Genomic DNA, 13,595 nt, shown 5'->3' on the forward strand with positions numbered 1-13,595 from the left:
ATACCATAACCCCACCGCCACCATGGGGCCCTCTGTTCACAACGTTGAAATCAGCAAACCGCTCGCCCACACGAATGCAATACACGTGGTTATGCGGTTGTGAGGCCGGTTGGACGTACTGCAAAATTCTCTAAAGCGACATTGGAGTAGAGAAATTAACATTCAGTTCTTTGGCAACAGCTCTGGTGGACATTCCTGCAGTCAGTATGCCAATAGCATGCTCCCTCAAAACATGAGACATCTGTGGCATTGTGTTGACAAAACTGCACATTTTAGAGTAGTTTTTTACTGTTCCCAGCACAAGGTGCACCTGTGTAATGATCATGTTGTTTAATCAGCTTCTTGATATGCCACACCTGTCAGGTGGATGGATTATTTTTGCAAAGGAGAAATGCTCACTAACAGGGATGTAAAAAAATTGTGCACAGAATTTGAGAGAAATAAGGTTTTTGTGCACATGGAACATTTCTGGGATATTTTATTTCAGCTCATGAAACATGGGACCAACACTTTACATGTTGCGTTTTAAAATGTTTGTTCAGTGTATATTTAGTCCCTATTCTGTTTTGTATTTCATGGATTGCATTTAGAAAAAGCCCATAGTTTCACTCAGAAACCTGCAGCCACTAGTTAGCTGGTCATTTGACGTTCGAAGTTAGCACCGTTCTGCCGTGAAACAGCACCACAGAGTTCTATCACAGATAGAACAATGAGACAGCTGCTTCACCAGATGTATAGTGGGAGAAGATGGAGCGAGATGGATTTTGGCTGTCATTCTGCACTTTTTCCCATCAATTAAACATTTGATCTCAATAAAGTTTTCTGTTCCCAAAAATATAATCTGTTACGAACAGAGTGGACTATGTTTTGTAAACTTCATTTTTTAAAAATGCCGTTGTTTAGGAGTGCAAGGGCGAATTGATTTATTGCAAACGCAAACTTCACAGAGTAGGTGTTCTCTAATGGAAATATGCAAATACACCTCTCTCATGCAAATTCAGTTGTGTGGTATACCACAGGGCAGCTGGATAGGGCCAGTATTGTTTTTACAAAATTATGTTCCACTGACCTTAAATAAAGCCTAAAAGCATATAATTAGCTCAATGCTAAACCTCGTTTAGATATTGAATACTGTGCCTATTGAGCAAATTGAGGAGAATAAATTGCTGCATGTAACCCTAGATGGCAAGCTTTCATGGTTAAAACATATAGACGCAATGGTTGCTTAAATGGGAAGAGGTCTGTACATGATAACGCGTTGCTCTGCCTTCTTGACATCTCAGTTGACCAGACAGGTCCTACAGGACTTAGTTTTGTCACACCTGGACTACTGCCCAGCTATGTGGTCATGTGCGGCAAAGAATGACATAGGTAAATTGCAGTTGGTCCAGAACAAAGCAGTATGTATTGCACTTGGATGTACACGGAGGGAAATGTCAGTAACATGCGTCAGTTTCTCCTGGCTCAAAGTTGAGGAAAGATTGACTGCATCTGTCACGCCCTGACCTGAGAGAGACGGTTTATTTCTCTATTTTGTTAGGTCAGGGTGTGGGGTGGGCATTCTATGTTTTATATTTCTATGTTTTGGCCAGGTATGGTTTCCAATCAGAGGCAGCTGCCTATCGTTGTCTCTGATTGGGAACCATACTTAGGCAGCCCTTTTTTCCCTCCTTGAGTTGTGGGATCTTATTTTTGTACTGCTCGGTAAGCCTGCAAGACGTGACGGTCTATTACCTTTGTGTATTATTTTGTTTAAGTGTTCTGATTTAAATAAAATATCAAGATGAACACTTACCACGCTGCACCTTGGTCTACTCCTTTGGACAACCGTTACAGCATCACTATTGGTCTTTGTGCGAGGTATTGACGTGTTGAAGGTAACGAACTGTCTGTTCAAGCAGTTGGTACATAGTTCGGACACTCATCGGTACAACACAAGACATGCAGCCAGAGATATCTTCACAGTCCCCAGGTCCAGAACAGAGGCTGGGAAATAGTATTAAATAGAGCTATGACTATATGGAACTCTGTGCCAGCCCAGGTAACACAAGCAATAATAACAGTTTTTAAAAAATGATAAAAGAACACCTTACTGCACAAAGGGGACTGTGAAGAGACACAGACATTTTATGTCTTGTATTGTAATTTGCACTGTACTATGTACATAAATGTATATATTTCAGTCCTTGACTAATAATTATCTGTTATACAGTTGAAGTCGGAAATTTACATACACCTTAGCCAAATACATTTGAACTAAGTTTTTCACAATTCCTGACATTTAATCCTGGTAAAAAATCCCTGTCTTAAGCCAGTTAGGATCACCACTTTATTTTAAGAATGTGAAATGTCAGAATAATAGTAGAGAGAATGACTGATTTATTTCAGCTTTTATTTCTTTCATCACATTCCCAGTGGGTCAGAAGTTTACATACACTCAATTAGTATTTGGTAGCATTGCCTTTAAATTGTTTAACTTGGGTCAAACGTTTCAGGTAGCCTTCCACAAGCTTCCCACAATAAGTTGGGTGAATTTTGGCCCATTCCTCCAGACAGAGCTGGTGTAACTGAGTCAGGTTTGTAGGCCTCCTTACTCGTACAAGCTTTTTCAGTTCTGCCCACAATTTTTCTATAGGATTGAGGTCAGGGCTTTGTGATGGCCACTCCAATACCTTGACTTTGTTGTCCTTAAGCCATTTTGCCACAACTTTGTAAGAATACTTGGGGTCATTGTCCATTTGGAAGACCCATTTGCGACCAAGCTTTAACTTCCTGACTGATGTCTTGAGATGTTGCTTCAATATACCCACATAATTTTCCTCCCTCATGATGCCATCTAGTTTGTGAAGTGCACCAGTCCCTCCTGCAGCAAAGCACCCCCACAACATGATGCTGCCACCCCCGTGCATCACGGTTGGGATGGTGTTCTTTGGCTTGTAAGCCTCCCCTTTTTCCTCCAAACATAACGATGGTCGTTCTGGCCAAACAGTTCTATTTTTGTTTCATCAGACCAGGGGACATTTCTCCAAAAAGTACGATCCTTGTCCCCATGTGCAGTTGCAAACCGTAGTCTGGCTTTGTTATGTGGAGCAGTGGCTTCTTCCTTGTTGAGCGGCCTTTCAGGTTATGTCTTCCCTGTGGCTCAGTTGGTAGAGCATGGTGTTTGCAATGCCAGCATGGTGTGTGTAATGCCAAGGTTGTGGGTTTGATTCCCACGGGGGGCCAGTACAAAAATAAAAAATAAAAATGCATAAAATGAAATGTATGCATTCACTACTGTAAGTCGCTCTGGATAAGAGCGTCTGCTAAATGACTAAAATGTAAATGTTATGTCGATATAGGACTCGTTTTACTGTGGATATAGATACTTTTGTACCTGTTTCCTCCAGCATCTTCACAAGGTCCTTTGCTGTTGTTCTGGGATTGATTTGCACTTTTCGCAACAAAGTATGTTCATCTCAACGAGACAGAACGTGTCTCCTTCCTGAGTGGCATGTCGGCTGCGTGGTCCCATGGTGTTTATACTTGCGTACTATTGTTTGTACAGATGAACGTGGTACCTTCAGGCGTTAGGGAAATTGCTCCCAAGGATGAACCAGACTTGTGGATGTCTACAATTCTTTTTCTGAGGTCTTGGCTGATTTCTTTTGATTTTCCCATGATGTCAAGCAAAGAGGCACTGAGTTTGAAGATAGGCCTTGAAATACATCCACAGGTACACCTCCAATTGACTCAAATGATGTCAATTAGCCTATCAAAAGCTTCTAAAGCCATGACATCATTTTCTGGAATTTTCCAAGCTGTTTAAAGGCACAGTCAACTTAGTGTATGTAAACTTCTGACTCACTGGAATTGTGATACAGTGAATTATACGTGAAATAATCTGTCTGTAAACAATTGTTGGAAAAATGACTTGTGTCATGCACAAAGTAGATGTCCTAACCGACTTGCCAAAACTATAGTTTGTTAACAAGAAATTTGTGGAGTGGTTCAAAAACGAGTTTTAATGACTCCAACGTAAGTGTATGTAAACTTCCGACTTCAACTGTATATATTATGTAATGTTTCACGCAATTCTCTATTGAATCTACATATTTGTATAATCCTTGAATGAATTAATTTTATGGGTGAACATCCTACACGCAAGCTAGTACAATGCTAGCTAGCAAACACTTGTGATTTCAACACCTGTGCTGTTGGTGGCTGTAACACAGCGTCTTCTCTGTCACCAATTGACATCTTGTCTCTTCTCACAGTGTCTGTGGTGTGAGAAGGTATCTTCTGGAACCAGACCCCATTGGAAGAAACTGAAGTACTTATTTGCTTACTGGGTGTACTGTACTGTACTGTGTATCAAACAAATTCTGTAACCACATGCTTTTAGAACATTGAGTGGCAAATTACACTTATGCATAGAGTACCACAAAATGAGTCATAATACCCATAGAACCTAGCGGTCAAACAGGGAAATGGTTCCAATGGTTTTCCACCATTCATTCCCATAGGGGATTTTAGAAAAATGTATGGTGGAAAAACGATTGGAACCATTTCCCTGTTTGACCAGTAGGTTTTATGGGTATTATGACAACTCCACTGTGGGGCTCTATGGATGCATGTTTTAGATCTTATGTTGGAGAATATGAAAGGACAAAGTTTGTTTTTATAGCGTCTTATTGTGAATGGTTTGTCTGGACTGGTGGACATGTTCAGTGTCATTCTCCCTCTCATTCACAACAACCTTGTTCTCTCTGCTCTGCTTTTTATAGCCCTAGCCCACCAACCCATCATTGTCCCCCACGATGAAATCGGGGAGGGGCATGTGAATCTGTCTCTGTCCCCGTATGTTCATTCGTACGTTTGTATCTCAGACAGCACTGGCCCGATTTTGACATAACTTGGGTGAATGATGCATTGAGATCAGGCATTTACAAATTACACTGATTGGCCAGATAGTGGCGCTATAACAAGAGACGGAAAATACAAACTTTGAAAGTTCACGCCCCTCACACTGTTTTACGTAAAGTCATGAAAGGTGACACATCGGTCCCTCTCCTCAAAAGGAACACATTTTCCTTTGGATCCATAAGGTCCACCATGATGTATTTTCCTCGATTTAGAATTTTGTGAAAAACAATTAAAATGCTACTCTTTTGGCACCGAATGACCGATCTGCATGAAACTTGACATACAAAGGTCTATCAACGCAATATTTTCCAGACCAGTACCTAAAACAACATTGCTGCTATTGACCAATAAACATTAATGTGGGCGTGTTCTGGAACATAAATGCCTATGAATCAGTCAAGAATATTCATATTGTAACACAATTTGGTACACATGCTGCAAACACTGTCAAGACTCGACATATGCAAGAACATTCATATCAGTGGCGCCATAACGGGCACATGTTTATATCTTTTGATCTGTTTGACTCAGAGTGCTGAAATTGGTCTTGCCATAGTTTTCTTTTTGCCTCAATAGAGTCTACGGGAGTGGACAAGTGTCACGTGTGCTCCCTCTCCGGCCTCTAGGTCACCAGGCTGCTCGTTTTGGAGCACACCTGTCACTGTCGTTACTCGCGTCGTCAGACCCACCTGGACTCCATCACTTCCTTGATTACCTGCCCTATATATGTCATTCCCTTTGGTTCCTTCCCCAGATGTCATTGTTTCATGTCTGTGCGTTGTATTATGTTCCGTTTATTTTATTAAATCACTCACTCCCTGAATTTGCTTCCCGACTCTCAGCGCACATCGTTACAGAATGACGCCTCACATAAGGGAAGCATCATGGAGTGTTTTTTCGGGTTAGGTGGGTATGACGTTGGGTCTGGGAGCTGCTACAGGCTCCTCAGCCGAACGCGCCGGGGACGGGGTACCGTCAGTTATGCGCTATCTCCGGCGCTCTGTCGCCATGCTCCTGCATCTCTGCCGGATTGACGGGTTTCCTGCGCCTCTGCAGAGGTGACCGGTCCGCTCCTGTTCCCTGGGATCATCATTTTGGTCGGTGTCCGGCGGCAGAAGCCGCGCTTCAGGGAGGGGGTACTGTCAAATGTGCTCCCACTCCGGGCTCTAGGTCACCAGGCTGCTCGTTATGGCGCCACTAGCATTTCTGGGGGGGGGGGGGACACTACGACAGTGCCCCTGTGACAACCCTTGTGGCCCCCCTAAATGTGCATCCGTTTTTAGACAGTGGCAACGATGATGATTATGAACATGGTCTTTTGACTGCTAATGCCTGCAATGCAGTGAAGAAAACGATATGATAATAACGTCTAATGTAACTGGCCCCTCTAACAGTACAACTGGCCCCAGCTTGCCCCCCCAGTTGAAATGGTCTAGAACCGCCACTGTATGGCGCACACCTGTCCCCATCGTTACGCATCGTCAGATACCTGGAATCATCACTTCCGTTGGTTCCTTCCCCAGGCTTCTTTGTTTCTGTTTCATGTCTGCGTTCTTGGTTTTATTAAATCACCCACTCACTCCCTGAAAGTGCTTCCCGATTCTCAGCGCACATCGTTACGAGTAAGTCCGCCTGCTGTCCACTAAGTCATGTCAGCCCCAGGTAAATATTTTCTACATATCTAATTTAGTTATCATATTATACTGGGGTTGCTCTTTGTTTTTCTCATAAATTGCATCTTTGCAGGATAACTGTGTTCATAGGCCCCTTTTCAGTACATGACTGATGTTACACACAGAAGCTCAACTTTTGGCTGTAGAAAGTCATCGCCATCTGCTCCCATTCAACCTATCATAGAATTACGTTTTGTATTACTTAAACAAAATAACTTTTGGGATCTCATACGCGTAAAATGGTTGATCTTTGCAAAATAACTGTTTTGGATGTAGCGGTTGTTAGCTAGAATTATGTACATTCACAGGCTGAAGCAAAGGCTATCCAAAAAGCCAGTGTACTTGTTAGTGTTTTTTAATGCAGTTGATTTGCGACAATTAGACATCTTAAGCAGGACACTCTTACGAGCCTTAAAATCCAGTTATAATCCAAAGGTAGTCAAATTCACTCATAAGCAGCATGTAAACTGAGGCGTTCTGAGAATTCGTTACATTCTCGTACATTTTTACAAATTCGTAACATATAATACGAATTCTTATTAATAACATACGAAATGGGTGATGGACATCCAACAATTATTTATTTAACTAGGTAAGTCAGTTAAGAACATTCTTATTTACAATGACGGCCTACACCGGCCAAACCCAGACGACGCTGGGCCAATTATGCGCCACCCTATGGGACAACCAATCACGGCCGGTTGTGATACAGCCTGGATTCAAACCAGGGTGTCTGAAGTGACGCTTCTAGCGCTGAGATGCAGTGCTTTAGACCGCTGCGCCACTCGGTTACCATGCGAAATGTACAGAATATTACAAAATGCTCTGACACCAGGTTGGTGTTCTGCCACCAACTTGTGCCCAATGCCCTCATGCGGCAATGTTTGAGAACACAAAGGGTGTAAATGTGAATCTGTTTGACATCACAAACCCTATCTGTGACTAATGAGTCTCTTCCTGAATGAATAGATAACTGAACTGGTGTTTTTCTTCACCTGGGGTGTAATCATTAGTGCACACCGTAGCAAACGGAAAACGTTTAGCAACGAAAACAAGTTTCTATTGGACAAATTCAGTTAGGAGGGATTCCCCATTTCATTCTGCTGGGTTCCTAGTGAATACACCCCTGCTTCTACTCCACATTCCTCGAGGCTCTCAACTAAAACTTTACCCTCTCCCGAATTGTTGAAGTAGGAAAAGGATGTATGAAATGTCTTATATTTCAATACTAAAAAAGACCATCCCAATTTTGACCAATGTCAAATCATGTTCTTACATTTAAATACACAATGCAAAAATGTTCTTTGCTTCCAAAACAATATTTTTACATTCAGTAGTTTACAAAAAAGAAAAGTGCAAACATCTGCTGGTCTCAATCTCCCCACTCTTGGTCTAGGTGTCTGTAATCCAGGGGCATTTTTCAGTAAAAAGCAAGCTAGTCAACTGTTTTGTTTTCCTTCCTTAGAGGTAGGAATGTGGAAAGGGGTGGGGCGACAGGTCCACATTTCATAGTGGGTTGCTTTGCTCACATCTGGGTGATTCCATGCCAGCGTAGCCTGGAAATATTTTTGGAATCAGATTGTTCTGGCAAGTGTCACATAGTAACTTCATTGGGAGGAAGGATGATTGACATAGATTTACATTTGTATCACAAACCATTTTTGAGAAAATCATGATGAAAGTGGCAATTTTAGTCCCTTTGTAGACCTATACATGCCCTCCTGTAAGACCTATGATCTGTGAAACGTATATATGATAGACATCTTGTAATGATACTCCTTTATAGTGTTTTTGAATATGGAGTACGTCTAGATTCTGAGCAGGACGACCACAGATTCTTGACAACAGTTAATCATAAATATCCCTGTTGCACCGTATTAAAACTCCCCCTGGGTATTTTCCCCATAGGCTTTGTGTAACGCTATTATTCCTGTGTATTCGAGATAAGAAAAAGCTTGCTGTGTAAAAGGCTGACTACGTTGCTGTAAGCTTAGAAGATTATGTGATAATGTGGAAAATTACTTTTGTTCCTTGCAGTTTCCATTGAATGAGTGGTAAGGTGTGGGGAGTCCATTGGTGTCCAACAATACGACCCACTTTTGTTAATGCCGTACAATTTCCTTAATGCAGAATCTCCAATGCATGAGCTTTAATAACACCAGTTCACACTCCCCACATTTGCATCCATAACTCCATATTCATGTGTAGCTTTTTATCAATATGAATATATTATAATACTATTTCCTCAGGTTACCCATCCCCTCACCAGGGTCCTGGAAGTTACTCCACGGCCCCCTACCCTGTTCCTCATGGTGGGTATGGTGACCCTAACCATGCTCCCCCACTGGTTGGCTTCCATATGGGCTACAACCACCAACAACCCCAACCAGGCCAGCCTGTGATGTACCAGCCTGTGCCCATGCCTGAATACGGGGTACCTCAAATGGGCCCAGGCTATGGTGGTCCCATGCCTGGGCCTGAATACGGTGCACCTAACTCGGGCCCTCCTGCAGCCATCTCCCCAGCCCCTGCAGCAGTTGTGCCTGTTGGAGTTCCACCTGGTCTGGAGTACCTAACACAGGTAGGTTTGCTTGGGAAGAGTATCACAACAGGCTGTCAAATACACTGATTTCACAAACATCCCTCTGCATGGCACACATAGGGACTTTCGAGTGGCACAGCGGTCTAAGGCACTGCATCTCAGTGCCAGAGGCATCACTACAGACCCTGGTTTGGTCCCGGGATGTATCACAACCGGCCGTGATTGGGAGTCTTTTAGGGCGGCGAATAATTGGCCCAGCGTCATCCGGATTTGGCCGGGTTAAATAAAGTTAAAATACACAATCCATGTCGCAAGGCTTATAAGTCCTTTAACCTGTGTCCTCCCCTTCATCTACACTGATTTGAAGTGGATTTAACAGGTGACAATAAGGGATCATAGCTTTCACCTGGTCAGTCTGTCATGAAGGATTTTCCTAATGTTTTGTATACTGTATCTCATACTCTGTTCTGCGTTTCAGATTCACCAGATCCTTATACACCAAAAAGTGGAGTTGCTGGAAGGTGAGCTTGCTAGTCTTATCTGAGTATAGAGAGAACAGAAGTAAAGGCATTGTAAAAATCAATAAATCATGAGGAGAATGTGACCACCGCCAAACTACTGTTTTCCTGTTTACGTTCCTGTGTTTGTCCTCTCACCTTCCCCACCATCCCCTCTTCCTTCTCCTCCCTCCGTTCCCCTCTCCTCAGTGTTCACTGGCTTTGAGACCAACAACCAGTACGAGATCAAGAACAGCCTGGGTCAGAAGATCTACAAGGCCAAGGAGGAGAACGACTGCTGCACACGCAACTGCTGCGGCGCCCTGCGTAGCTTCGACATGAAGATCAAGGACAACACGGATCGCGAGGTCATCCGCTTCATACGACCCTACCGCTGTGCCTCTTGCTGTTGCCCCTGCTGCCTGCAAGAGGTACAATGGGGCGCTGAACCCTGAGACAAATATTTGACTGCTTTGACTATGTAAACGGGACACAAACCAGGAAAGAAAATACATAAATTCATCATATTGAGTCTTGATGTGTTAGAGGAGGAGTAAAGGGACAGGTCACCTAAAATGCAATTGGTTTATTTATCTTCAGGTTAGCATTGCTATACAACACTGTATGAATTACAAGTTAACGATGCTAAGCTAATGTTAAAAAGAAACTGTTGGACTCAAAGCCATTTTGGACTGTCCTACCAAATCCTTAGTGTCTGTGCTTTGTAAAGATCCATGAATGACGCTGAACGGTCCTTTCGTCAGTCCAAACCCTCTCCCAGACTGTCTTGATCTGGTGCCATCTCTTCACCTTTCAGCTCTGTCTCTAGTGAATCACATTTTCTGGCAGGCTAAATACAGTACATTCTGACCTGTGACCTTATTTAGAACTCTGGATCTGGACCCGCTCGGGTCCCGGATAGGGTCTCTGGTATTTGGGTACAGGTGGAGCCGTGAAGTATAGTACATTCCTAAGGTTTCTTATGACTGCAGTTTCACGCATTAGTTCAGCATCTATGGAGACATAGCCCCACAGTTACCATTTGAAGCATATTACCTTAGTCATGATAGTGATTGCTACGCCAATATCAGACATCAATGCACTCATCAAATTAGTGCTATATTACCTGCAGAAGCGAGCTTTGCAGTAACCCAAGTACATGCTATTTAAAGCTACAGTGTACGGACCGAAGCTTGATTTTAAACATGGTCAAATACCTTTCAAATTTTGTGTCCCTCAGCTCGAGGTCCAAGCCCCGCCTGGCACCACCATAGGTTATGTGTCCCAGGACTGGCACCCCTGCGTGCCTGAGTTCTCCATCAAGGGGGCCAACAAGGAGACCGTAATGAAGCTGGAAGGACCCTGCTTTGCCTGCAACTGCTGCGGGGATGTCAATTTTGAGGTGAAGGGTCATACAGTTTGGGCTTTCTTTCGGCGAAATCAGTTCATAACAGTCCTATTTAACTAGAACAAACCTAATCTTTGACTTTTCTTTTAGACCAGAAAAGATTGGGTAAGTTACCCTTTTGTTTACACACTCATCCAATCCTTTCAGAAGTAGGGATGTGATGAGGTGCAGCAGACAAATCTTTGTCTCTGACCCATGTGTTTTTCTGCCGCCCTCGTAGCTGACGGGGAAAGATGGAGGCAAGCCCATCGGCCGCATCAGTAAGCAGTGGGGTGGCCTGATAAAGGAGGTCTTCACCGACACGGACAACTTTGGCATCCAGTTCCCCATGGACCTGGACGTCAAGATGAAGGCTGTGCTCATGGGTGCCTGCTTCCTCATCGTAAGTCCATTCGTCTGTTTAAAAAACATTTAATCACAGAACTTGACATGTGTGAAGCCTATCACTATGCTGATAAGATGAGCAGTTGTTGGAGGAAATTTAGTTGACATTTCTTTTCTGCTTCACAGGATTTCATGTTCTTCGAGAAGGACTGAGCACTTGAGTCAAACTCTCTTTCCGTTCCCATTTGCAATCCTCCCTTTTTTTTCAGATTCTGTTTGAAACGCCTTCCTTATTCGAAACTTTAGAGGAAGTTGCCAATCCCAGAACTCTTTCTGTGTAACACATGAGGCCTTATCTGATGAGCTTACATAGCCTCTGGACTGTTTCTGTCTATCCATCCAAATGTAAGAATCAGTGACTGGGCTATGACACATAGGCCTTGTCTTTAATGGGTTTCTCCACTCTCTGCATGAAGTTTTTATCTGTTTATTGTATTTGTTCTAACCAATAAATCAACTTGATATCTATGTACATTTGGGGTTCAGAACAGTATGGAAACTTTACATGTTCTTAAATACTTTATTTCAGTATTTTATTTTTAGTCACTGCCATGGCAAGCATTTTATCATACCATACAGCTTCAGTTGAAGTATTACATTCTAGATTCTTTCTTTTGTTATTTTCTATGTGTAATGATTATTTAGCATCAACATGTCATTTGTAAAGCAAATGTACACATTGACAGACTACTCTTTCCATGAGACTGACCAGGTGAATCTACAGTAGTTGAAAATGATGATTACTTACTGTTGTCACCTGTTAAATCCACTTCAATGAGTGTAGATGAAGGGGAGGAGACAGGTTAAAGAAGGATTTTTAAGCCTTGAGACATTGTACGTGTGCCATTGAGGGTAAATGGGCGAGACAAAAGATTTAAGTGCCTTTGAACGGGGTATGGTAGCAGGTGCCAGGCAAACCAGTTTGTGTCAAGAACTGCAATGCTGTTGGCTTCTTCACGCTCAACAGTTTCCCGTGTGTATCAAGAATGGTCCGCCACCCATAGGCCAACTTGACACAACTGTGGGAAACTTTGGAGTCAGCATCCCTGTGGAACGCTTGTAGAGTCCATGCTCTAACAAACTGAGGCTGTTCTGAGGGCAAAAGGGGGTGCAACTTAATATTAGGAAGGTGTTTCTAATGTTTTGTACACTCAGTGTATATTTTGCCAGGCCTCAATTGTTCCTTGACAAGCACCATTCATTTACGTTGTCAATCATTTTAATGTTACTACTTCTAATAGTAACTGTATCCACTGGGGAATTGGGAGAGAGTGAGGTGACTGCCATCTTTTTTTGCAGCAGTGATCGTCAGAGATTCAAGGAGCTATCATCATTAAGTAACACAATTGATGCGAAGCATTGAATATTTACATTCATGCACTTCAAAATGTTATTTTTTTTTTACTTTGTCCCAGAAGCATTTAACTGCAGGGCACTCCCACATCATGAAGAAATGTGCTTACCTGACTTAAGGGACACAGTGAAGAGTTGGGGCCAATTTCATGGTAAACTGTTTCTTTGGTGTTAAATACGGTGTAATTTTGTTCATGGGGTGAGTATGATGACTCTTTGCACTGTTTAGGGAAAGTGTTATATTTGTATTAGGCAATAAGGGTCTGGATTCAATCAGTAGTGCTGAAGATCAGCGTGATTGAAATTTAAATGCAAGATTTCTGCATTTGCAGTAAACGCTGCATATGTCGGCTCAATCGAAAATTACTTTTTGAATTTCAACCATGCATATCTTCGGCACTACAGATTGAATCCAGCCCTGGGTCAAACAGTTTTAAATAAAGCAGTTTTGTACCTTTTTCGTTCTGCGTGACATGTATTTTTACACTCGGGTCTCGATTCAATCCGTATCGCTGGAGAGCTTCGTTACAGAGCAAAATACATTTTGAAGCCAATGTTACTGCATGCGCGGAGACTGCATTGACGGTAAACGTCTTATGTTGGCTCAATCGGAAATGACATTTACATTTCGCGCTACAGCATATTAGTGTTACGGATTGAATTGAGTCTTAGGTCTGTGATCCGATCACCTCTTTTTGGCTATGCACCTTTTTAAAGACAATGTTTCCGCATTTGCGGAGACAACATTCAAAATAAACGCAGCTGTCGGCTCGGAAATCCTCCGCAGTCCGGATTTAATCCTGAACTAGGTTTTGCAAGTGACAGACACCGGC

The 13,595-nt window shown here is 42.7% G+C and overlaps 1 protein-coding gene across 3 annotated transcripts; it reads left to right on the plus strand.

Moving 5' to 3' along the window:
* The first annotated feature begins 6,429 nt into the window (after nucleotides 1-6,429).
* LOC115194188 (phospholipid scramblase 2) lies at nucleotides 6,430-11,883 on the plus strand. 3 transcript variants are annotated; one of them, XM_029753651.1, is made up of 8 exons: nucleotides 6,430-6,527; nucleotides 8,828-9,159; nucleotides 9,599-9,641; nucleotides 9,828-10,048; nucleotides 10,858-11,019; nucleotides 11,116-11,130; nucleotides 11,246-11,407; nucleotides 11,536-11,883. In XM_029753651.1, the coding sequence occupies exons 2-8, from the start codon at nucleotides 8,938-8,940 to the stop codon at nucleotides 11,560-11,562; spliced, it is 852 nt and encodes a 283-aa protein (XP_029609511.1). In that variant the 5' UTR covers nucleotides 6,430-6,527; nucleotides 8,828-8,937; the 3' UTR covers nucleotides 11,563-11,883. The 3 variants fall into 3 exon arrangements, with proteins under 3 accessions (XP_029609511.1, XP_029609509.1, XP_029609510.1); XM_029753649.1 differs by having other exon boundaries at nucleotides 6,432-6,567; XM_029753650.1 differs by lacking the exon at nucleotides 11,116-11,130 and having other exon boundaries at nucleotides 6,433-6,567.
* The last annotated feature ends 1,712 nt before the right edge of the window (nucleotides 11,884-13,595 follow it).

Source organism: Salmo trutta, chromosome 5, assembly GCF_901001165.1.
Source record: "Salmo trutta chromosome 5, fSalTru1.1, whole genome shotgun sequence".
In the NCBI taxonomy this organism is placed as follows: Eukaryota; Metazoa; Chordata; class Actinopteri; order Salmoniformes; family Salmonidae; genus Salmo; species Salmo trutta.

Excerpts from the sequence above, each read along its gene's own strand:
- LOC115194188 (XM_029753649.1), top strand. Across the intron at positions 9,160-9,598 it reads GTCTGGAGTACCTAACACAG|ATTCACCAGATCCTTATACA; the intron begins GTAGGTTTGCTT and ends TCTGCGTTTCAG. Across the intron at positions 9,642-9,827 it reads AAAAGTGGAGTTGCTGGAAG|TGTTCACTGGCTTTGAGACC; the intron begins GTGAGCTTGCTA and ends CCCTCTCCTCAG.